The sequence below is a fragment of the Pristis pectinata genome, chromosome 4, assembly GCF_009764475.1.
Source record: "Pristis pectinata isolate sPriPec2 chromosome 4, sPriPec2.1.pri, whole genome shotgun sequence".
Lineage (NCBI taxonomy): Eukaryota > Metazoa > Chordata > Chondrichthyes > Rhinopristiformes > Pristidae > Pristis > Pristis pectinata.
The window spans coordinates 2,217,202-2,241,783 of NC_067408.1; the positions used below are offsets into that span (position 1 = coordinate 2,217,202).

General features: G+C 45.7%; 1 protein-coding gene across 1 annotated transcript in view; it reads left to right on the plus strand.

Moving 5' to 3' along the window:
* The window catches only part of mgat4b (alpha-1,3-mannosyl-glycoprotein 4-beta-N-acetylglucosaminyltransferase B), a 258,918-nt gene that overhangs the window by 165,483 nt on the left and 68,853 nt on the right, over window positions 1-24,582 (plus strand). Inside the window, exon 5 of the mRNA XM_052015206.1 lies at window positions 19,888-19,934. Within this exon, the coding sequence (XP_051871166.1) occupies window positions 19,888-19,934 (47 nt within the window). The remainder of the gene's footprint in view (window positions 1-19,887; window positions 19,935-24,582) is intronic.

A 24,582-nucleotide genomic window follows, 5' to 3' on the forward strand; every position in this document is an offset into this window, starting at 1 on the left:
TCGTTTTGCGTGCCATCCATACAGATCATTTCATTACAACAGTGCATTGAGGTAGTACAAGGGAAAACAATAACAATGCAGAATAAGGTGTCACAGTTACAGAGAAAGTGCAGTGCAGGCAGATAATAAGGTGCAAGGTCATAACGAGGTAGATTGTGAGGTGAAGAGTCGATTTTATCGTTCTAGGGAACCATTCAATAGTCTTATAATAGCAGGGTAGAAGCTGTCCTTGAGCCTGGTGCTACGTGCTTTCAAGCTTTCATATCTTCTGCCCAATGGAAGTGGGGAGAAGAAAGAATGTCAGCGGTGGGAGGGGTCTTTGATTATGTTGACTGCTTTACTGAGGTGGTGAGAAGTGTAGACAGAGAAACAATGTTCAGAATCAGGATCAGGTTTATTATCACTGACATATGTCGTGAAATTTGTTGTGTTGCGGCAGCAGTACAGTGCAAGACATAAAGACATAAAAATTACTGTAAGTTACAGAAATAAATAAATAGTGCAAAAGAGGAATAACGAGGCAGTGTTCATGGACCATTCAGAAATCTGATGGCGGAGGGGAAGAAGCTATTCCTGAAATGTTGAGTGTGGGTCTCCAGGCTCCTGTACCACCTCCCCAATGGTACTAACGAGAAGAGGGCATGTCCCGGGTGGTGAGGGTCCTTAATGGTGGATGCCGCCTTCTTGAGGCACTGCCTGTTGAAGACATCCTCAATGTTGGGGAGGGTTGTGCCTGTGATGGAGCTGGCTGAGCCTACAACCCTCTGCAGCCTCTTTCGATCCTGCAGATTGGAGCCTCCATACCAGGTGGTGCTGCAACCTGTCAGAATGCTCTCCACTGTACATCTGCAGAAATTTGCAAGAGTCTTTGGTTGCGGTCTGAATCTCCTCAAACTCCTAATGAAGTAGAGCTGTTGGCGTGCCTTCTTCGTGATTGCATCAATGTGTTGGGCCCAGCATAGATCCTCTAAGATGTTGATGCCCAGGAACTTGAAGCTGCTCACCCTTTCCACCGCTGACCCCTCAATAAAGATTGTTGTGTGTTCTCCTGACTTCCCCTTCCTGAAGTCCACAATCAATTTCTTGGTCTTGCTGATGTTGAGTGCAAGGTTGTTGTTGCAATACTACTCAATCAGCTGATCTATCTCACTCCTGTACGCCTCCTCATTGCCATCTGGTCGAAGTCACTTTGTCAGAACTGGGAAAGAGAGAAACCAAATTAGTCTGAAGTTGCAGATAAGGAGAGGGTGGGATGGATAGAAGAAAGAAAATATCCCTGGGTGGATGCCACATTGCCACGGTGATAAGCTGTTGATTACATCTGGTTGATAGGTTAATGAGGGTGGTTAGAGAAAGAATTCACAGTTGATCTGCAGTTCACCTCCGAATCTCCTGATAATTTAATCTTAAAATCTTTCAGTCTCAATCTCATAAATTTTGTCATTGAACACCCTTTGCCTAGAATCCACAAACAGCTCCCTTTGAGTCATGGCTGCCACAGAGGAGGTCCTCTTCTCTGCCTCAACCCTTTTGTGCATGCCAGTGGAATCTGCATGGAGCCCAGAAGTGGGGACACTTTGGTCTTCTGTGGAATCGCCTCTGAGGCCTTAGAAGGCCACAGGCTGACTCCCTGCATGTGGAGAGGATTCACAATTAGGCATTGATGTAAAACTCGCTGTACAGTGATGTGGGCAGATCACGGAAAACAAAGTCATTTAATTCTTCAGGCATGCTACTCATATCTGATCTATCGCACATTTTGTCTCCCCTTTGATAGATTTTGTCTAAGTATTTCAGCCATGTATTTGAATTGACCCCTGTGCTAACAGTTGTACCTCTGGGGAAAGAATTCCAGAATTTCACTCCCCATTGTGTGAGGAAAATACTTGCTGGTGTCACCCCTGAACACGCTAGCACTGATTTAAGGCTCTGATCTCTTGTATTGAGTTGTCCCACCAGGTGAGTCAGTTTTTCTCTTCCTACACTGTTAACTCCTTTAATAGCCTTCAGTACATTAATTGTACTGAATTGGAGGGCTTGAGTTGTGAGCAGGGGTTGGATAGGCTGGGTCTGTTTTTCCTGGAGCAAAGGAGGCTAAGAGGTGAGATGATCAAGATTTATAAAAATTAAGAGAGGCATAGATGGATTAGATAGTCAAAATCTGTTTCCAGTGGTAGGAGTGTCTAAAACTAGAGCATAAATTTAAGGTGAGAGGAAGGAGGTTTAAAGGGGATCTGACAAGTAATTTTTTCACACAAAGAGTAATTGGTTTCTGGAACGAACTGCCAGAGGAGGTGGTGGAGGCAGGAACGGTAACAACACTTAAGAGGCATCTGGACAGGTACTTGAATGAGCAGGGCATCGAGGGAGATGGAGAATGTGGGATTAGTGTGGCATTAGGCATGATGGTCGGCCTGTTTCTATGCTGTAAAACTCTATGGATTGTTTTCAATGGTGTATACAATGCTTGTTCATATACTGCTTTCATAATTTAACCCTTTGTGGTGTCCTTGTGATGTCATGCCAGACTGCTCTGTGCTGTGATTGTCAGTGGATTCTGCGCTCTGGCTTGATCAAATGAAGAATATGATGCTGAAAAGGTTCTTCACATTCATTTCAAATGACATTAATTTTTCTTTTTAAGCTATTCCTCTTCCACAATGTGATTGTTTCATTTTCTGACAATTGGTAGTTGAGAGGATCTTGAGTTGGTAAGCCAGCCTTTGCAGCCCTTGTCAACACAGCAGTGCTGTTTCAGTTGAGCTTTGTGGGTGACATTTAGCTTGGAGTCAGTAAGTTGTGTGTTCAAGTGGTATCCAGAGACTTCAGCATGGAAATCTGTTGTCACTTGGAGTGGTATTGAAGAAAAAACTGTACAATCTCACTGATAGCATGTAAAACTGAGGTTCCACCTGGTCTCTCAGGAGAATTTGAAGATGCAGCTCGATGACCTTCGTCTGGTCAGGGAGAGTGAGGAAGTGATAGAGAAGAGTTATAGGCAGGTGGTCACACCGGGACCATCGGAATCAGGCAATTGAGTCACAGTCAGGAGGGGAAAGGGGAAGAGTCAGGTACTAGAGAGTACCCCTGTGGCTGAACCCCTTGACAATAAGTACTCCTGTTTGAGAACTGCTGGGAGAGACAGTCTACCTGGGGGAAGCAACAGTGGCAGTGTCTCTGGCACAGAGCCCAGCCCTGTGGCTCAGATGGGTAGGGAAGGAGTGAGGAGGGCACTAGTGATAGGGGACTCTATAGTTAGGTGGGCAGACAAGCGATTCTGTGGATGCAGGAAAGAAACTCAGGAGGTAGTTTGCCTCCCAGGTGCCAGAGTCCGGGAGGTTTCAGATCGCGTCCAAGATATCCTGAAGGGGGAGGGAGAACAGCTAGAGGTCGTGGTACATATTGGTACCAACGACGTAGCTAGGGAAGGGAATGAGGTCCTGAAAAGAGACTATAGAGAATTAGGAAGGAAGTTGAGAAGCAGGACCTCAAAGGTAGTAATTTCCGGATTACTGCCTGTGCTAAGCGACAGTGGGTATAGGAACAGAATGAGGAGGAGGTTAAATGTGTGGCTGAGGGATTGGAGTAAGGAACAGGGATTCAGATTTCTGGATCATTGGGGCCTCTTTTGGGGCAGGTATGACCTGTTCAAAGAGGACGGGTTGCACTTGAATCCCAGGGGGACCAACATACTGGCGGGGAGGTTTGCTAAGGCTACTGGGGAGAGTTTAAACTAGAATTGTTGGGGGGTGGGATCCATACTGGAGAGACTGGGGAAGAGGTGTTTGGCTCTCAAGTAGAGGAAGCTAGGAGTAAGTACAATACGCAGTTGATAGAGAAGGGATGTGTTCAGATAGGCTTGAGATGTGTCTATTTTAACGCAAGGAGTATCGTGAACAAGGCGGATGAGCTTAGAGCTTGGATCGATACTTGGAGCTATGATGTGGTGGCCATTACGGAGACTTGGATGGCTCCGGGGCTGGGATGGTTGATTCAAGTGCCGGGTTTTAGATGTTTCAGGAAGGACAGGGAGGGAGGCAAGAGAGGTGGGGGAGTGGCACTGTTGATCAGAGATAGTGTCACGGCTGCAGAAAAGGTGGACGTTGTGGAGGGATTGTCTACGGAGTCTCTGTGGGTGGAGGTTAGGAACAGGAAGGGGTCGATAACTTTACTGGGTGTTTTTTATAGGCCGCCCAATAGTGACGGTTATTGAGGAGCAGATAGGGAAGCAGATCCTAGAAAGGTGTGAGAATAACAGAGTTGTTGTGATGGGGGATTTTAATTTCCCAAACATTGACTGGCATCTCCAGACAGTGAGGGGTTTAGTTGGGGTGGAGTTTGTTAGGTGTGTTCAGGAAGGGTTCTTGATACAGTATGTAGATAGACCTACAAGAGGAGAGGCTGTGCTTGATTTGATATTGGGAAATGAACCTGGTCAGGTGTCAGATCTCTCAGTGGGTGAACATTTTGGTGATAGTGATCATAATTCTATCTCCTTTACGTTAGCACTGGAGGGAGATAGGAACAGACAGGCTAGAAAGGTGTTTACTTGGAGTAAAGGGAATTATGAGACTCTCAGGCAGGAAATTGGAAGATTAAATTGGGAACAGATGTTCCCTGGGAAAAGTACGGAAGATATGTGGCAAATATTCAGGGGGTATTTGTGTGGAGTTCTGCATAGACATGTTCCGATGAGACAGGGGAGTCACGAGGGGATACAGGAACCGTGGTGTACGAAGGCCATAATAAATCTAGTCAAAAGGAAAAGAAAAGCTTACAAGAGGTTCAGAGAGCTAGGTAATGTTAGAGATCTGAAAGAGTACAAGGCTAAAAGGAAGGAACTTAAGAAAGAGATTCGGAGAGACAGAAGGGGGCACGAGAAGGCCTTGGCGGGCAGGATTAAGGAAAACTCAGATAAGTGTGAATTGGTTCATTTTGGTAGGTCAAATATGTTGGCGGAATATAGTCTTAATGGTAGGGCTCTTGGCAGTATGGAGGATCAGAGGGATCTTGGGGTCCGAGTCCGTAGGACGCTCAAAGTGGCTGCACAGTTTGACTCTGTGGTTAAGAAGGCATATGGCGTATTGCCCTTCATCAATCGGGGAATTGAATTTAGGAGCCAAGAGGTAATGTTGCAGCTATATAGGTCCCTGGTCAGACCCCACTTGGAGTATTGTGCTCAGTTCTGGTCACCTCACTACAGGAAAGAAGTGGAAGCCATAGAGAGGGTACAGAGGAGATTTACAAGGATGCTGCCTGGAATGCAGAGCATGCCTTATGAAAGCAGGCTGAGGGAACTCGGCCTTTTCTCCTTGGAGAGACGGAGGATGTGGGGACCTGATAGAGGTGTAAAAGATGATGAGAGGTATTGATCGAGTAGATACTCGGAGGCTTTTCCCCAGGGCTGAAATGGTGGCCACAAGAGGACATAGGTTTAAGATGCTGGGGAGTAGGTATAGAGGAGATGTCAGGGGTAAGTTTTTCACTCAGAGAGTGGTGAGTGTGTGGAATGGGCTGCTGGAAACGGTGGTGGAGGCGGATACGATAGGGTCTTTCAAGAGACTGTTAGATAGGTACATGGAGCTGAATAAAATCGAGGGCTATGGGTAAACCTAGTAATTTCTAGGGTAGGGACATGTTCGGCACAGCTTTGTGGGCCGAAGGGCCTGAATTGTGCTGTAGTTTTTCTATGTCTCTTGGCACTATTTCAGAGAGGGAAGTTCTGCCCTATGGCCTCGCCAGTACTTAGCTCTCACACAACACTTGTCATCTATTGTGGTGAGCAATTGCTGTCTGTTCATCAGCTGCTGCATTTCCTGATTACAACAGTGACTGCACTTGTAATGTACTTCACTGTAAGCAGGTTGAGGCAGCATAAGGTTGCGAGAGGCCCTGTAGTAATGTCACCTCACTGTTCTTGCATCTGTTTTATTACTTTTATCATGGCATGACCAACATAAACAAAAAGAACAATTTGAAGCAGGCTAGTTTAGAAAGAGTCCATGATTCGTCAAAGTTTGTTGGTACAAACCACTGATGTGTGACAGGAAATTCTACTTCCTGCCAGGTCATTTGGAAAGTTGATCTGGGCAGCTGACTCAACCACAGTCAGAATCCATAGAGGAACACTAACAGAACACTGGGGGAACTCGGTGGGTCGAGGAGCATTTGTGGATGAAGCTGTAAGTTTATATTTCATAGAACATAGAACAGTACAGCACATGAACAGGCCCTTCAGTCCACAATGTCTGTACTGACCATGATGCCAATGCAAACTAATCCTATCTGCCTGCGCATAATCTAGTATCCATTCCCTACACGTTCATGTGCCTGTCTAAATACCTCTTAAACACCACTATCGTAACTGCTTCCACCACCTCCCCCGGCAATGCATTCCAGGCACCCACCACTCTCTGCGTAAACAAAACTTGCCTCACACATCTGCTTTAAACTTTCCCCGCTTCACCTTGAATCAATTCGCTCTGGTGTTTGACATTTCTACCCTGGGAAAAGATTCTGACTCTCTACCCTATCCAAGCCTCTTATTATATCTAGTCTTATTTATAAACCTCTGTCACGTCTCCCCTCAGCCTCTGATGCTCCGGAGAAATCAATCCAAGTTTGATCAACTTTTTATTATCATCTCTAATCCAGGCAGCATCCTGATGAACCTCTTCTGCATCCTCTCCAAAGCCTCCCCATCCTTCCTGTAACGGGACAACGAGAACAGCACACAATACTCCAAATGTGGTCTAACCAAAGTTTTATACAACTGCAACGTGACATCCTGATTCTCATACTCAATGCCCCTCAATGATAAGGGCAAGCATGCCATATGCATCTTTACCACCCTATCTACTTTTGTTGGGTCCAGATACTGCATTGGGACTAAGAAGGGAAGGGGAAGATTACCAGTATACAGCAGTACGAAAGGGGTGGGATAAGAGGCTGATAGGTGGAACCACATGAGGAGGGGGTGATGGGCAGATGGAACCAGGTGGGGGGAGAGGATGGGAAAGGTCAACAAAGGGAGAAGAAAACTAGTGGACAGGTGAGTGTGTGTAGGAGGAGAGCACCAGGGGTGTGGGTTACCTGAAGTTGGAAAACTCAATGTTCATATCATTGGGTTGTAAGCTCCCAAGCAGAATATTCCAGTTTGGGTTTGGCGTCTCCGTGGCAACAGAGAAGGCCAAGGACAGATGGCCAACTCAATGTGATTTTTCTGTTTCCAATATTAATCAGCTTTGGAAATTTGAAAATTGGCCTGAACTTTTTGGCAGATGAATAATTTGTAAACTCCAGTCTCCCTTGAGTCTAGTTTTTTGGAAAGAGGTTAACAGTGGTGATGTTAAGGAACGGCTGGATGCTGAATAGATTCACTGGAATGAAACTGTGGATAAAAGGGTTAAAATTGTGAGGTGAGATGGCAGAGTCAGCATTTATATTCCTTTGAACTTACGATATTAAGGAGTGTTCAGACAATTAAAATGTTTAAAAGGACAGGTAGTGAGAAGTTATTTCCCAGTATGGAGGTGGGAGAATCCAGAGCAAATGGAGTAATCTTAAAAATTAGAGCCAAGTTGTTCAGGAATAACGTCAGGAATCACTCTACACACAGGTCTGGTACTCTCTCCATGGAGAAGTATATTTGGGGTGTCAATTGAAAATTTTAAAACTAAATATCGGTAGGTTAATTGGCCACTGCAAATTGCCCCTTGTGTGAAGGTGGGTAGTAGAACCTGGGAGAGAGTAGATGAGAATGTGGGATTAATTAGTAGTGGTTTATTATTGTCACTTGTACTGGGGTACAGTGAAAAACATGTCTTGCATATTGTTCGTACAGATCAATTCATTACACAGTGCATTGAGGTAGTACAGGGTTAAAACAATAACAGAATACAGAGTAAAGTGTCACAGCTACAGGGAAGTGCATTGCAGGTAGACAATAAGATGCAAGTTCATATCAAGGTAGATTGAGAGGTCAGGAGTGCATTCATCGTATAAGGGTTATATACAGTACTAGTGTAAATGGTTGACATGGACTCAATGGGCCGAAGAGTCTGTCTCTGTGTTGTACCTCTGTCTCTGTGACCTTAAATATGATCATTTTAATTGGGAATGGGTTCAGGGCCAAAATGAGTAAATAGGATTAAGATGATATTTACAATAAGAACATATTGAATTTTTTAAATTTGCATTATTTTGATGCTTATTCTCATTTTAATGGACCTGTTCTTTAAAAACATTGCCAATCAGAAAGTGTAGGATTGTAGGGTCCACCCACTTTTTATCCTCCATTTTTCAGTCTTGAACATTGGTACCAGGCCATTAGCAGAGTCATAACTGGGAATTTGTTCTACAGGGTCGTATTCTGGGATATGCGCATTGATGACACATTCAGCATTGTTATCCACTCCTAGTGGATCATCTTCAGTCGGTACCAAATAAAGTAGTGTGGACTTGGGGGCAGGGAAGGAGTGAACATAAGAAACAGAAGTAGGTCTCCTGAGCCTTTTACACTCTTTAGTAAGATTATGGCTAATCCAGTCTTGGCCACACCGCCACTATCCACGCACTATGTGTCGTGTAGGGAGAACCGGGAGCAGGGATGGACAGAGCGAAGGGGCAACTAACCCAGGAATGTGCAGCGGTAATCGGCCGCAGGGAGAGCAGGGTGATTGGAAGTGGACCGGACAATGTGGAAAGGGTGCAGACGTAGCACGGTGAAGCAGAAATCGATGCGGGCAAATGGGATTAGATTAGAGAGGTGCAGGGGCAGCATGGACATGGTGGGCCGAAGGGCCTGTTTCTGTGCTGTATGATGCTATCCCTTAATTCCCATGTAGTTTAAGTACCTTTCATTCAGCATCTTGAATTAATTATTTGATTTGGTCTCTACACCTCTTTGGGGCAGAGCATTCCAAAGCTTCATAACTCCTGAGAGAAGAACTTCCATCTTGTTTCCACCTTAAATGGGCAACCCCTTATTCTGAAACTATGCCTCCGCCTTGTCAACCCCTCGGAGAATCTTATCTTTCAATAAGAGCACCCCTCATTCTACTATACTTCAATGAGTATGGACCCAAAATTAAAACAGAAAATTCTGGAAACATTCAGCAGATCAGGCTGCAACTGTGCAAAGAGAAACAGAGTTAATGTTTCTGGTCGAAGATCCTTTGTCAGAACTGGGCAGGAGACAAAAGAAGCCCATTAAGCTGCAGGGAGGGGGATGTGATGGGGTAAATCTGGGGTGACCATGGGGATAATCAGAAAACAAGGAATCTGGGAGCAGCTGGAGAGTGAGAACAAAACAAAAAAAAACGTAGAAGAAGACTGCAGGAGCTGTGAAATGCAGAGCAGGAAGGTCTGGCTGGCAGGTCAGGTTGTGCATGTTCTCCGCACCTAGAGGAAAAAAAGACCCAATCTGATTGACCTTCCTTCAGACATCAACCCTTGCCTCCCAGAAATCAACCTAGTGAGTCAAGTCTTCACTACCTCCAATGGAGAGATCACAAATTACACAGTACTCCAGTGTGGCTTAGCTAGCACCCCGTGCCGATATTCCACTTACCCCTATGTGGAAAATTCCTGATAATTTATTTCAAGCATTTGGAAGAAGGGCAATATTTTTCTAGTATTCAAATTAGCATCTATCCCATTAACCCCAGCACTGTTAACACATCTTGTTGCTATCTTGAGTATCTTGTGTGTGAGCATGTGCTGTTGTAACTTGCACAATAACAGTGTGATTACAGTTGGTTTGACGAAGAGCGCCTCGTCTTCTAACTATGCAAGTTGCAGTCTTTAGGACTTGACGTTGAATTCAACAATTTCAGATAATCAGTCATTCCAAATTCTGCTGAGAGGTCATTAATATGATTTCTGGCTTTCTCTCTCCACCGTACTGCCTGGGTTGCTGAGTATTTTCAGCACACTTTACTGAAAATTTTTGATGTCTGCCATGTTTTCTATCTCAGAGTTCAAGCATTTTTGTTTGCTCTTCCTATGTCTTCATTTATCCCCCATTTACACCAACAGACAGATGAGCTGCAGTTAACAAGCCCCAACCACTCCCCCTCAGCAGACACCACCATCATTTGTGTCACTCAGACCCTACTCTGATCATGGACATTTTCTTTGTTGTCTCCACTCCCCAACCCTTTCCCTTTTCTATAACTTCAAGTATGTTTGATTTATAACTTTTCTCAATTATGATGAAAGGTCAGTGACTTGAGTAGTTCGAGTAGTCTCTGTTTTTCTCTTCACAGATGCTGCCTGACCAACTGAGTATTTCCAGTATTTTATCTTTTCTTTTCAGATTCCCAGCATCTGCAGCTGTTTTGTTTCTCAGGTTTGAAATTGTCCCGTGGAATCCTACAGTACAGATGGTGTTTTCTCCTATTTCATTATTTCACCTCCTTTAACACCTCCTCTGCTAAAGAACATATGGGGGAATTTGGCACCTGTGCACTGATAGAACACTTTGCAATTTGAACAAAAATCTGCATCAGGATTGGATAAAACTTTCTGAATATTGGTGTAGTGGCTGCTACCGCGATGCGAAAGTAAGACACTAGTCGATGAGTTGCAGAACAAAACTGATTTATTTTCCCGCCTTGCGTGGGCCTTTTAAGAGGAACGGTTCCTGCCCACCGAAAACGGAAATGACGTATGCGCTACGTCATCAAACTTTTCCCACACGTGGGTTATCCCCATTGCTCGGGGAAGATGAAGGCCGAGTGCCATCTTGGGCCCCGACGATGCACGACACGACTGCCGAGCCGGTTCGCTTGCTCGGACGGTGAGTTGCTACACAACACCCCCCCCACCCACAGAACTGGTGATACGGTCCCCAAGGTTCGTGGGCTGTGCTAGCTGTTGCTTAGGAGGTCGGCCTCTGCGTCGCGATATTGGGACCTCAACCGGTTGTTGTAGATCTAAGTGGGCCGGTTTGAGGCAGTCAGTCATGAAGACTTCTTCCTTGCCCCCAATGTCCAAAATAAAGGTGGACCCATTATTCCTGATGACCCGGAATGGCCCATCGTATGGTCATTGCAACAGTGCCCGGGGTGTGCCCCTGGGAACGAAAACAAACTTAGTCTCATAGTTCCTTGGGCTCACAGGATGAGGCTTGACCATGCTGCGGTGGGAATTGATGCCGAGCTGCCAAGCCTCATGCAGTCCTTCCAGGACTGCCGCGGGTTGTTCCTCTTGCCCCCGAAGGGTAGGGTATGAACTCCCCTGGGACGACCAGGGGCGCACCGTACACGAGTTTAGCTGACGAAGCAGGGAGATCTTCCTTGGGGGCAGTGCGTATGCTGAGCAGGACCCAAGGCAGTTTGTCGACCCAGTTAGGACCTTTCAGGTAGGCCATCAGGGCTGATTTCAGATGGCGGTGGAAACGTTCCACCAACCCGTTTGATTGAGGGTGGTAGGCCGTGGTGGTGTGCAGCTGCGTCCCTAGCATGTTCGCTAATGCAAACCATAGGCTGGAGGTAAACTGGGCGCCACTGTCTGAAGTGTTGTGGGCCAGAACACCAAAACGCGAGATCCAAGTTGTGAGCAGCGCCCGGGCACAGGAATCAGTCGTGATGTCAGATAGAGGGGTTGCCTCTGGCCACCCCGTGAACCGGTCCACAATGGTAAGGAGGTACCGGGCTCCTCTTGAAACTGGCAGGGGACCAACGAGGTTGACGTGGATGTGGCTGAACCTTCTACAGGTAGGCTCGAACTGCTGTGGTGGGACCTTGGTGTGTTGATGGATTTTTGATGTCTGGCAGTGCGGACAAGTCCTGGCCCACTCACTGACCTGTTTGCGCAGGCTGTGCCAGATGAACTTGCTGGCGACCAGTCGGACAGTTGATCTGATGGACGGGTGCGCCAACCCGTGTACCGAGTCGAAAACGCATTTCCGCCAGACTGCAGGAACTATAGGGCGGGGCTGACCTGTTGCGACGTTGCAAAGGAGGGTCTGCTGACCTGGACCAACTAAGAAATCTTGGATCTGCAGGCCCAAGACTGTGGTTCTGTAGCTAGGCAGCTCGTTGTCAGCTTGCTGTGCGTCAGCCAGGGCCGCGTAGTCTACACCCAGGGACAGGCTGTGGATGGTCACTCTGGAAAGCACGTCAGCAACAACATTGTCCTTTCCGGAGACATGTTGGATATCTGTTGTGAATTCGGAAGTGTAGGACAAATGTCACTGCTGACGAGCTGACCAGGAATCGGAGACCTTGGAGAAGGCGAAAGACAAAGGCTTATGGTCAGTGAAAGCGGTGAAAGGCCTGCCTTCTAAAAAGTACCAGAAATGCCAGACCTCCAGGTACAGCGCTAGGAGTTCCCGATCAAAAGCGCTGTATTTCAGTTCGGGTGGTCTAAGGTTCCTGCTGAAAAACGCCAAGGGTTGCCAATGGCCTTCGATTAGTTGTTCCAGTACCCCACCGACCGCGGTGTTGGATGCGTCCACCGTGAGGGCGGTTGGGACGTCTGTTCTAGGGTGTACCAGCATTGCAGTGTCTGCCAGGGCGTCCTTGGCCTTAACGAAGGCAGCCGCAGCCTCGTCGTTCCAGGCGATGCCCTTGCCCTTGCCAGACATCAGCGAGAACAAAGGGCGCATGATACTGGCTGCTGCAGGGATGAACCGATGGTAAAAGTTGCCATCCCCAGGAATTCTTGCAGGCCTTTGACCCTCTTGGGACTGGCAAAATGGCAGATAGCATCTACCTTGGCAGGTAGGGGTGTTGCTCCTTCGTTGATGATTCTGTGGCCGAGGAAATCGATAGAGTTGAGTCCGAATTGGCACTTGGCTGGATTGATAGTGAGGCCGAAATCACGGAGACGGGAGTACAGTTGGCTGAGGTGGGAAAGGTGTTCTTGGCGGTCACGGCTGGCGATTAGTATGTCATCTAAATAAATGAACACGGAGTCCAGGTCGCGGCCTACCTCGTCCATCTGCTGCTGGAAGGTCTGTGCGGTGTTCTTAAGGCCGAACGGCATTCGAAGAGGCCGAATGGAGTGATGAGCGCAGTTTTGGGGACGTCGTCAGGGTGGACTGGGATTTGGTGGTATTCCTGGACGAGGCCCACCTTGGAGAAGATGTGGGCCCTGTGTAGGTTCGCCGCGAAGTCCTGGATGTGAGGGACGGGGTAGCAGTCTGGGGTGGTGGCGTCATTCAGCCTGCGGTAGTTGCTGCAGGGCCTCCACCCGCCGGTGGCTTTGGGGACCATGTGCAGGGGGGTGGCCCAGGGGCTGTTTGATCTGCAAACGATCGCCAGCTCCTCCATGCCGCGGAAATCTTCCTTTGCCAGGTGAAGCTTGTCTGGAGGTAGTCGTCGTGCTTGGGCATGAAGGGGTGGCCCTGTGGTAATGATGTGATGCCGCACCCCGTGTTTGGGCATTGAATTTGTAAACTGAGGTGTCAAAACCGATGGGAACTCAGCTAGGAGCTTGATGAACTCGTTGCCAGACAGGGAAACGGAGTCCAGGCGCGGGGCTGGTAGGCTGGCTTCTCCCAGGGAGTAGGTTTGGAAAATTCTGGAGTGCACTAGCCGCTTCCCTCGCAGGTTGACTAACAGGCTGTGGGCCCGGAGGAAGTCGGCTCCCAGGAGTGGCTGGGTGACAGCGGCAAGGGTAAACTTCTAGGTAAAATGGCTGTCGCTGAATTGTAATTGAACTGTACGGGTACCGAAAGTTCATATCGTTGTGCCGTTTGCGGCTTTGGGTGCGAGACCCTGTTGTCTGCTACAAGTGTTGCGGCCGGTTGGGGACAAAACACTGAACTCTGCTCTGGTATCGACGAGGAAACGATGCCCGGACTGCTTGTCCCAAACGAATAGGAGGTCGTGTTGGTGGCCAGCCGCTGTAGCCATCAGTGGTGGCTGGCCCTGGCATTTCCCTGAAACTTTCAGGGTGGGCGGCATTGATGGGCCTCTGCGCCCCACCTCTGATGGTAGAAACACAGCTGGTCATCAGTGTCGTCGTCTGTGTTTCTGGGGTGTGGTCGTTCGGTTGCTGGGACTGGTTTAGGTAGGCGTTGGGCCCGCGGTCTGGCGATTTGACCAACGGATGACCAGCTCTTACGTTTGACCTTCCACAGGACATCTGCCCGGGCGGCTACCTCACGTGGGTTGCTGAAATTGGCGTCAGCCAACAGCAGGTGAATGTCGTCGGGTAGTTTTCGAGGAAAGCCTGTTTGAACATCAGGCAGGTCTTGTGTCCCTCAGCCAAGGCCAGCATCTCATTCATCAGGGCCAATGGGGATCTGTCCCCCAGGCCGTCGAGATGAAGCAGGCGGGCGGCGCGCTCGTGACGGGAAGAGGCCAAAGGTCCGAATAAGAAGGTCTTTGAAAGCTAGGTACTTGCCTTCCTCTGGAGGAGACTGGATGAAGTCTCTGACCTGGGCGGCTGTCTCCTGGTCCAGGGAGCTGACCACGTGGTAGTACCATGTGGAGTCGGAGGTGATCTGCCGAAGTTGGAATTGTGCTTCGGCCTGGTCGAACCAGACGCGGGGCCGAAGCGTCCAAAAGGTGGGCAGCTTGAGTGCCACTGCATTGGCTGCTGCGTTGTTGTCCATTGTGTGGGTCCAAAATCCATTTGGACCGTTGGGGTCACCAATGTAGCGGCTGCTACCACGATGTGAAAGTAAGACACTAGTTTATGAGCTGCAGAACAAAACTGATTTATTCTCCCCCCCTCCCTCTCTCCCCCCCCCCGAAGATGGAAATGACATATGCGCTACATCATCAAACTTTTCCCACGCGTGGGTTCTCCCCGTCGCTTGGGGAAGACAAAGGCCCAACGCCATCTTTGGCCTTGCCGCTCCGACGACGCGCGACCCGACCGCCGAGCTGGTTTGCTTGCTCGGACGGTGAGTCGCTACGTTGGCATAATAATCCAGTGTAAAAGCCCAAAAATTCCTATAATCTTCTATGAAGATTGACTCATTTTTATCCATAATAGTAAACAGCTGGCATCTGTCACGAACCAGCAACAAAAGAAACACACTGAGCATGATTTAGTGTTAAAAACTATTTTATTAATCACTACTTATGATAATACGTAAAATAAAAGTAAAAATGTTAGTATGTTAGAATTCAAAAATGTTAAACCTCGAACGTTAACCCCAAAACTAAACTCTTCGTGTGTGTGTGGGTGTGGCAAAGTCCAAAACTCCCAGTTCCGGAATGGTTCTTAAAGTTCAGTTCCGCAAGCCATAAGGTGAAACATGAGCAAGGGCTTCTTCAACAACCACTGTTGTCTGAAGATAAGATGTAGATGTAGAAAAACATAGAGAGAGTACATACGAAATCCAAATGTTCCACGATGGACCCCAAACGACACTCCAGTGTTTACTCGGTAGTGACTTCCTCACCCCGAAAAGCATCCGAATCGTGGTCGTCCACACACAAATACCTGTTACCTTCTACAGGTCAGCAACAAAGTGAACTCCACCGGATTACTTCCAACTTCCATACATGGGTTTCAGTGGCAAACACAGTTATTGTTTCTCATCCATCGATAGAGAAAACAAGCAGGCTGGTGTCTCTCTCCCTTCTCTCTCTCTCTCTCCTTCTTCTTCTAACTTCTTCAACCACGTCATTACGTCCTTTATCTTCTATTGACGTAAGCACGCCCCACACACACATACACACACACTCTCTATCTTAAAGGGACTTTCACTGAGTCCGTAACACATCTCAGTTAAATGTTTTTTGCATTTGGCCCTATTACAATGAGGAACATTGCTCTCTTCTCAAGCATTCCAAATCTTGCCCGTCAAGCGTGTGGGTGCATTATCATAACTATCTGTTGGTGACTCAATAAACTAACGTAATATCAAGAGTATTGGTTGTTATAATTTGAGAGATTGGACAATATTTATATAAGATAAGATACAGTACAGAAACAGGCCCTTCAGCCCAACTGGTCCATGCCGACCACAACGTCCTCCCTGCTAGTCCCAGTTGCCCGCGTTCGACCCATAACCCTCCAAGCCCCTCCCCTCCATGTACCTATGCAAATGCCTCTTAAATGTTGCAGTTGTACCTGCCGCAACTACTTCCTCTGGCAGCTCATTCCAAGTACTCACCACCCTCTGTGTAAAGAAGTTACCTCTCAGGTCTTTTTTAAATCTCTCCCCTCTTCTCTTGTATCTGTGCCCTCTAGTTTCGGACTCCCCACCCTGGGGAAAAGATTATGACCCTCCACCTTATCCATTCACCTCATGACTTCATAAACTTGATGTCACCCTTCATTCTCTTGCACTCCAAGGAATGCACTCCACTCCTTGCAATTCAGCATGGCCAACCTCTCCCCATAACTCAGACCCTCTGGTCTAGGTAGTGTCCTTGTAAATCTCTTCTGCATCCTCTCCAGCTTGACAATTTCTTTCCTATAACAGGGTGACCAAAACTGTACACAATACTCCAAGTGTGGCCTCACCAACAACTGGCATAACTGCAGCATAATGTCCCTAGTCTGAAATTCGTGTCAGTAATTGGATAGAATTGAGTGGCTGGTGTGTCAGTGATTGAGTAGAATTTGCATGATTTCAGTATCACAAAAGGCTTTCCTCATTCCAAATTTCCAACACTAAGATGATGCAAACTGGTTCTTCTGGTGAGTTCAATGTTTTAATATTTGGCAATTTTGTCTTTACTGGGAACTTTAAGACAAAAAACAGAGACCCTCGTGGAAAGTTCTTGATAACTTATTTCCAGTGCAAAATTTTTCCAGTAATCAAATTAGGATCTAATTCAACACAGCCAAGAAATTAAATTTGGGAAGTGTGACTTAGGCAATGACTGCTAATACTGAACAAGGAGAGCTGAGAGAATATCACAAGAACATGTGGAATAATTCTGTAAAATCAAGGTGGAAAAACAGGTTGAGTTGTAGATAATGTTGGCCTAAAGCCATGTTATGAATAATAGATTTAACCTAGCAGTTTTATTTCTGAGAATTTTATCATCTTATGACAGAAGCAATTTACCTCTTTGAAAAATTTTGGATAGAGTATAGAATGAGAAGCTTACCTATTGTATTCAAACCTGGGCACCATATAAAAAGAATATTATCAGTCTGTGCTTCATTAAAACATTATGATCACGTACAATTAAAAGTCCAAAAGAATCCTGGCCTTTCTATCCGGAGGAATAGAATACAAAGTTGTAGCAGTCATACCACAGCTTTACATGGTCTGGTTTAGATCACATCTGCGGCACCGCGAGCACCTCCGGGCATTACACATTTAGGGAAAAGATCTTGGACTACAGGAGTGCAGTGTACATAGAACAGTACAGTACAGGAACAGTCCCTTTGGCCCACAATGTTGTGCCTAACTAATTAAATTAGTAATCAAATGCCCAATTAAACTAATCCCTTCTGCCTACACAATGTCTCTATCCTTCCATTTCCCACCCATTTATGTGCCTGGCTAAGAGCCTCTTGAACACCTCTATCGTGTTTGCGAATTCCAGGCACCCACCACTCTCCGTGTAAATAAAAAATAAACTTGTCCCTGCTCATCTCCTTTTGAACTTGCCCCCCTCACCTTAAATGCATGCCCTCTGGTATTAGACATTTCCACCCTGGGAAAAAGATACCTGCTGTCTACCCAATCTATGCCTCCAATAATCTCATAAACCTCTATCAGATCTCCCCTCTGCCACTCCAGAGAAAACAAACCAAGTTTGTCCAACCTTTCCTTTGTTGGACATGCCCTCTAATCCAGGCAGCATCCTGGTAAACCTCTTCTGCACCCTCTCCGAAGCATCCACATCCTTCCTGTAATGGAGTGACCAGAACTGAACGCAGTACTCCACATGTGGCCTAACTAGAGTTTTATAAAGCTGCAGCACAACTTCCTGACTCTTGAACTCAGTGCCTCGACTACTAAAGGTAAGCATGTATATGCTGCCTTTACCACCTATCAACCTGGGTAGCTACTTCCAGGGAGCTATGGACTTGGACCCCAAGATCCCTCTGCTCATCAACACTGTTAAGGCTCTTGCCATTAACGGTGTACTGTCTCTTTAAATTTGATCTCCAGATACAGGAGCCTGAGGGCACGTACCACCAGATTTAAGGACAGCTTCTACTCCACTGTGATAAGACTATTGAACGATTCCCTTATACAATGAGATGGACTCTGACCTCACGATCTACCTTGTTGTGACCTTGCACCTTATTGCACTGCACTTTCTCTGTAGCTGTGACACTTTACTCTGTACTGTTATTGTTTTTACCTGTACTGCCCCAATGCACTCTGTACCAACTCAGTGTAACTGCACTGTGTAATGCATTGACCTGTACGATCGGTTTGTAAGACAAGTTTTTCACTGTACCTCAGTACAAGTGACAATAATAAACCAATACCAATATCAAGGTGCAACACTTCACATTTGGCTGGGTTAAACTCCATCCGCCCATATCTGCAACTGATCTATATCCCGCTGTATCCTTTGCCAGTCTTCTACACTATCCACAACACCACCAATCTTCGTATCATCTGCAAACTTACTAACCCACTCATCTACGTTTTCATCCAGGTCACTCATAAATATCATAAACATCAGAGGTCCCAATACAGATCCCTGCAGAACACCACTAGTCACAGACCTCCAGCCAGAATAGGTCCCATCGACTGCTATGGGCAAGCCAATTCCGAATCCAAACTGCCAATTCACCATGGATCCCATGCTTCTTAGTCTTCTGGATGAGTCTCCCATGAGGGATGTTGTCAAATGCCAAACTAAAATCCATGTAGACAACATCCACAGCTCTACCTTCATCAATCACCCTCGTCACCTCCTCAAAAACCTCAATCGAGTAAGACGTGACTTGCCCTGCACAAAGCCATGCTGACTGTCCCTAATTAGGCTGTGGTTTTCCAAATGCTCATAAATCCTATCCCTAAGAATCCTCTCCAGTAACTTTCCTACCACTGATGTGAGACTCACCAGTCTATAGTTCCCAGGATTATCCCTGTTTCCCTGTATATTTGTTACCTGGAGTCTTGTTAAATTCTGAGAAGAAATTACAGAAATTAGGTTTGTATTTGTTGAAATTCAAAAGATTGAAGAATAATCTAATTGAAATTTTCAAGATTTAAGCATTTTCTCATCATCCTACACTTGTTGGATCCTACACATTGACAACTAGAAGTATGAGAGGTGATATTATTGAAACGTGCAGAATTTGGAGAAAGGTTGACAGTGTGGCATACTGAGAGGATGTTTCCCCTAGTGGGGCCATCTGGAACTAGGGGCATAGCTTTGGACAAAAGGGGTTATCCATTTAAGATGAGGCAGAATTTCTGCTCTGAGGGTGGCAAAATCTTTGAAATTCTCTACCTAGAGAGTTGTGGAGGCTGAGTTGCCGAATTTATTCAAGCTGCGTTAAATGGATTTTGGAACTAAAGGGGAGTTGATTATGGGAACTTGCAGAGAAATGGAACTGAGGGCAAACTCAGATGGGTTCCAATTTTATTGAATGGAGGAGCAAACCTATGGGCTCATATGGCTGAAGGCTTCTACTTCTGTTATGTCCTAAGCCAGGGGTGCCCAAACTATTAAAGAAAATCTGATGAAAAACACGATGATGCTGGAGGAACTCAGCAGGCCAGGCAGCATCTGTGAAGAAAAGCAGGCGGTCAACATTTCAGGTCAGGACCCTTCTTAAGGACCCTTATTCCTGAAGAAGGGTCCTGACCCGAAACGTTGACCACCTGCTTTTTTCCACGGATGCTGCCTGGCCTGCTGAGTTCCTCCAGCATCATTGTGTTTTTCACAGATTCCAGCATCTGCAGTCCTTTGTTTCTCAAAGACAATCTGATACTTGCAGCACTGCTTAAATCCTCTTACATTTTCTTGTATTTTCTTTCTTTTACAGACAGACTTGCCATATGTAAATAGTGTTGCAGAAAATCTCAAAAGTTTGTAAGTAAATTTCAAATCTTGCCTTTTTGGAGAATATTTTTAGCCTGCAGGATGTTCTTGACATAAATAATTTTGCTGCTCTGCGCGACTTTATCTTAATGTTTTCTAACATTATGTGTTGTATAATTGTATAAACAAAAATGTCATATTGAGGTGAAATTGTTTGTTCTTTCATCATTTTCACACTTGAGTAAATAATTAGTTCTTGCATACAATGACGAGAATTGAGATTTATCAACAAATTCAGAAAGTTTTACCTTTGAATGCAACAAATTGATAAACTTGAGATCTGAGGGGGACCTGTTTCACCAGAGGGTGGTGAGTACCTAGAACACACTGCCTGAGAGAGTGACGGAAGCAGAGACACTGATAGCATTTAAGAAGTGTGTAGATGAGCACTGGAACCGCCCAGGCGTTGAAGGCCGTGGTCCAAGAGCTTGAATACGGATGGGTGCCCACTGGTTAGCATGGACATGGTGGGCCAAATGGCTTGTTTCCATGCTGTATGATTCAATGACTTTATAAACTTCAAGTCAGGCTTAATTTGTGGAATAATCTCTGTGGTTAGGAATTTTTTTGAATTGATTATACAGTATACCCACATATTGGTGAATTCTAGAACTGGTTCATCTGTTCAAAATTTTAGGATTAAAATAGTATATTATTTTTTCTTAACTCTAGTATCCTCAACCAGCTTCCTGAATATCAGAGAGGCATTAACTCTCATGTGACAGCGTTACCTCCTTGGGCTACACTCCCTCCGTTGAGTTGGGAAGATTATTGGTCCAAGTCCAATCACAGAACAGAGAACAGTACAGCACAGGAACAGGCCCTTCGGCCCATGATGTTGTGCCAAACTAATTTAGCTAATGACGCCTATTCCCTTCTGCCTGCACATGGTCCATATCTCTCCATTCTCTGCACATACATGTGCCTATCTAAGAGCCTCTTAAACCCCTCTATCGTATCTGCCTCCACCACCACCCCAGGCAGCACATTCCAGGCCCCCACCATATTCTGTGTAAAAAAAAAAGGACACAAAATTGCCCTGCACATCTCCTTTGAACTTCCCCCCCCCACCTTAAATGCATGCCCTCTAGTACTAGACGTTTCAACCATGGGAAAAAGATTCTGACTGTCTCCCCTATCTATGCCTCATAATTTTATAAACTTCTATTACGTCTCCCCTCAGTCTCTGACGTTCCAGAGAAAACAACCCTTGTTTGTCCAACCTCTCCTTGTAGCACCTGCCCTCTAATCAGGCAGCATTCCTGGTAAACATCTTCTGAACCCTCTCAAAGCCTCCACATCCTTCCTGTAATGGGGCAAACTGAATTGAATGCAGTCCAGAGACGTCAGCACAGAACTCCAATCTTTACTGTCCCGGGAGGAGTGGGGTTGTGACAGCAGTACGCTGCTGTCAGTACTGCTTGTGGGACCTCGTGTATACTGCAGTTGCCATGATGATTACAATGATTCTTACATTAACACACAACATTACAATGATGACAGAATTCAGAAGTACGTCATTGACTCTAACTAACTTTTGTCTTAAGATCAAGAGTGATAAATTGTAACTGATAATGAAGTCACGTAATAAATATGCAAAAATATCTGTGATATATTTCAGCAATGCTGCGTAAAAAGCTCAAGTCTTTTTCATTCTATTTGTTCATTTATTCTTAAGAAAACTATTATTGTTGCTGACGGCTGGGCCAATGTCTCTTCTGTTTAGTGAATGAGTCTAGTTGCATCAGTATTTACTCAGGAAACGGGGATAGAGGATGTGGAAGGAAGGGAAACAAGCAGTAGGGTCATGGAACATATAGAGATTAAGGAGGAGGAGGTGCTTGCTGCTTTACAGCGAATAAAGATAGATAAATCCCCTGGGCCTGACAAGTTATTTCCTCGGACCTTGAGAGAGACTAGTGTAGAAATTGCAGGGGCCCAGGCAGATATATTTAAAATGTCCTTAGCCACAGGTGCGGTGCCGGTGGACTGGAGGGTAGCTCATGTTGTTCCATTGTTTAAAAAAGACTCTAAAAGTAAACCAAGTAATTACAGGCCGGTGAGCCTGACATCAGTTGTAGGTAAATTATTGGAGAGATCGGACATACAAGTATTTGGACAGCCAAGGGCTGATTAAGGATAGTCAGCATAGCTTTGTGCGTGGTAGATCGTGTTTAACGAATCTTGTAGAGGTTACCGAGGAAGTAGATGAAGGAAAGGCTGTGGATGTTGTCTACATGGACCTTAGTAAGGCCTTTGACAAGGTCCCACATGGAAGGTCAGTTGAGAAGGTTAAGTCACTAGGTATCCATGGAAAGGTTGTAAACTGGATTCGAAATTGGCTGTGTGGGAGAAGACAGAGAGTGGTTGTGGATGATTGTTTCTCAGACTGGAGGCCTGTGACTAGTGGTGTGCCTCAGGGATCTGTGTTGGGGCCATTGTTGTTTGTTGTCTATATCAATGATCTAGATGATAATGTGGTAAATCGAATCAGCAATTTTGCTGATGACACTAAGATTGTAGGCATAGTGGACAGCGAGGAAGGCTTTCAAAGCTTGCAGAGGGATCTGAACCAAATGGAAGAATGGGCTAGAAAATGGCAGATGGAATTTAATGCAGACAAGTGTGAGGTGTTGCATTTTGGAAGAACAAATCAAGGTAGGACATACACAGTAAATGATAGGGCACTGAGGAGTGCGGAGGAACAAAGGGATCTGGGAGTTCAGATACATAATTCCCTGAAAGTGGCATCACAGGTAGACAGGGTTGTAAAAAAGGCTTTTGGCATCCTAGCATTCATAAATCAAAGTATTGAGTATAGGAGTTGGGATGTTATGGTGAGGTTGTATAAGTCACTGGTGAGGCCAAATTTGGAGTATTGTGTGCAGTTCTGGTCACCTAACTATAGGAAGGATATCAGTAAGATTGAAAGAGTGCAGGGGAAATTTACTAGAATGTTGCCAGGTCTCCAGGAGTTGAGTTACAGGGAAAGATTGAACAGGTTAGGACTTTATTCCTTGGAGCGTAGAAGAATGAGGGGAGATTTGATAGAGGTTTACAAAATTGAGGGGCATAGACAGTTAATGCGAGTAGGCTCTTTCCACCTAGATTAGGAGATATAAGTACGAGAGGACATGGCTTTAGGGTGAAAGGGGGAACATTAGGGGGAACTTCACTCAGAGAGTGGCGGGAGTATGGAACAGGCTGCCATCTGATGTAGTAAATGCAGGCTCACTCAAGCTTTAAGAATAAATTGGATAGATACATGGACGGGAGAGATCTGGAGGGTTATGAACTGGGTGCAGGTAAGTGGGACTAGTGGAATAACGCTTCGGCACAGACTAGAAGGGTCAGATGGCCTGTTTTCTGTGCTGTAGTGTTCTATGGTTCTAACAGGCATCAGTTCTGGAAGTAATGAGTGAGTCGGGCAGCATCTGTGGAAAGAGAGACAGTTAACATTCAGGTCAATGCGATGTTAACGTATCAGTTATTGTGATATCTGAGATGGTCACCTTCATGGAATTGGACACCAAAGGAGATCATTCAGCCCATCGATCCTGTCCTTGTGGCTCTTGGAAAGAGACATCCACAATGCTACTTCCTTGCCCACAGTACCTCCCCCCTACTCTGCAGTCTTCATCCTTTTCACACTGAGCATTCTAAGTCTTGCTCGCTGCTTTAAGAAGATACTTCTCATTACCTCTGATGTGGTGTCACTTATATTCACCCTAAACCTGTATCCCAACCCAAAATACTGCAGGTGCTGGAAACCTGACTTAAATCTGAAAACATTGGAAGTACACAGTAGTTCAGGCAGCATCAGGGAAGAATGTAAACATTTCAGAACTGGTGAAAGATCATTGACATAGAGCATTAGCTCTGTACCTTTGCAGATGCTGCCTGACCTGCTGGGTATTTTTAGCCTTTTCTCTTGTATTTCCACACCTGTATTCTCTGACCAATGAGGATAATCTCTCTTCCTTTAAAACCACTTTGAAACCCTCCATCGAATCTCCCTTTAACCTCCCCTGCCCGAAGGAGAACAATCCCAGCTTTTCCCATCTCTCCATGTAAATGGAAGTCTACATCCCTGCTTCCATTGTAGACAATGGAATCACTTGTAGTGTGATCAGGGATTGAACCTGGTATTCTGCTAGACTGTGTAACTCCATTTGTTTTGAACCATGTGATTTAAAACCCTGTTATTAGAACACCACTTTAATTAACCAATATGAAACAGTCAAACAGATGGATTACCTGTATGAATCTAAACAGAAACAAGTTTACAGCAACAATCTGCATTTATTCAATGCATTAGTCTTTTAACTGATGTTCACCAGTTGAATTTTAACAAGTAGTTACCTTTTCAAGCACAAGTCTTACAATTGGGTAATTAATGATCATTTTGGCATTGAATCTGGAGTCTATGTGAACTGAGGTCCACTCTTGTTCCTACCTCCATCTACCTGTCTTCTCCCAACATTGCTATTTCCATTGGGTGATCATGTCCATTAACCCCAGCTTTAAAATTAACAATTGGCACGCTCAGCATCAATTGTGGGATAGAATTCCAAATTTCTCTTGCCCTCTCCAATTGCAAGTGATTCCTAATTTCCCTGTTTGGAATTCCCTGGTGTGG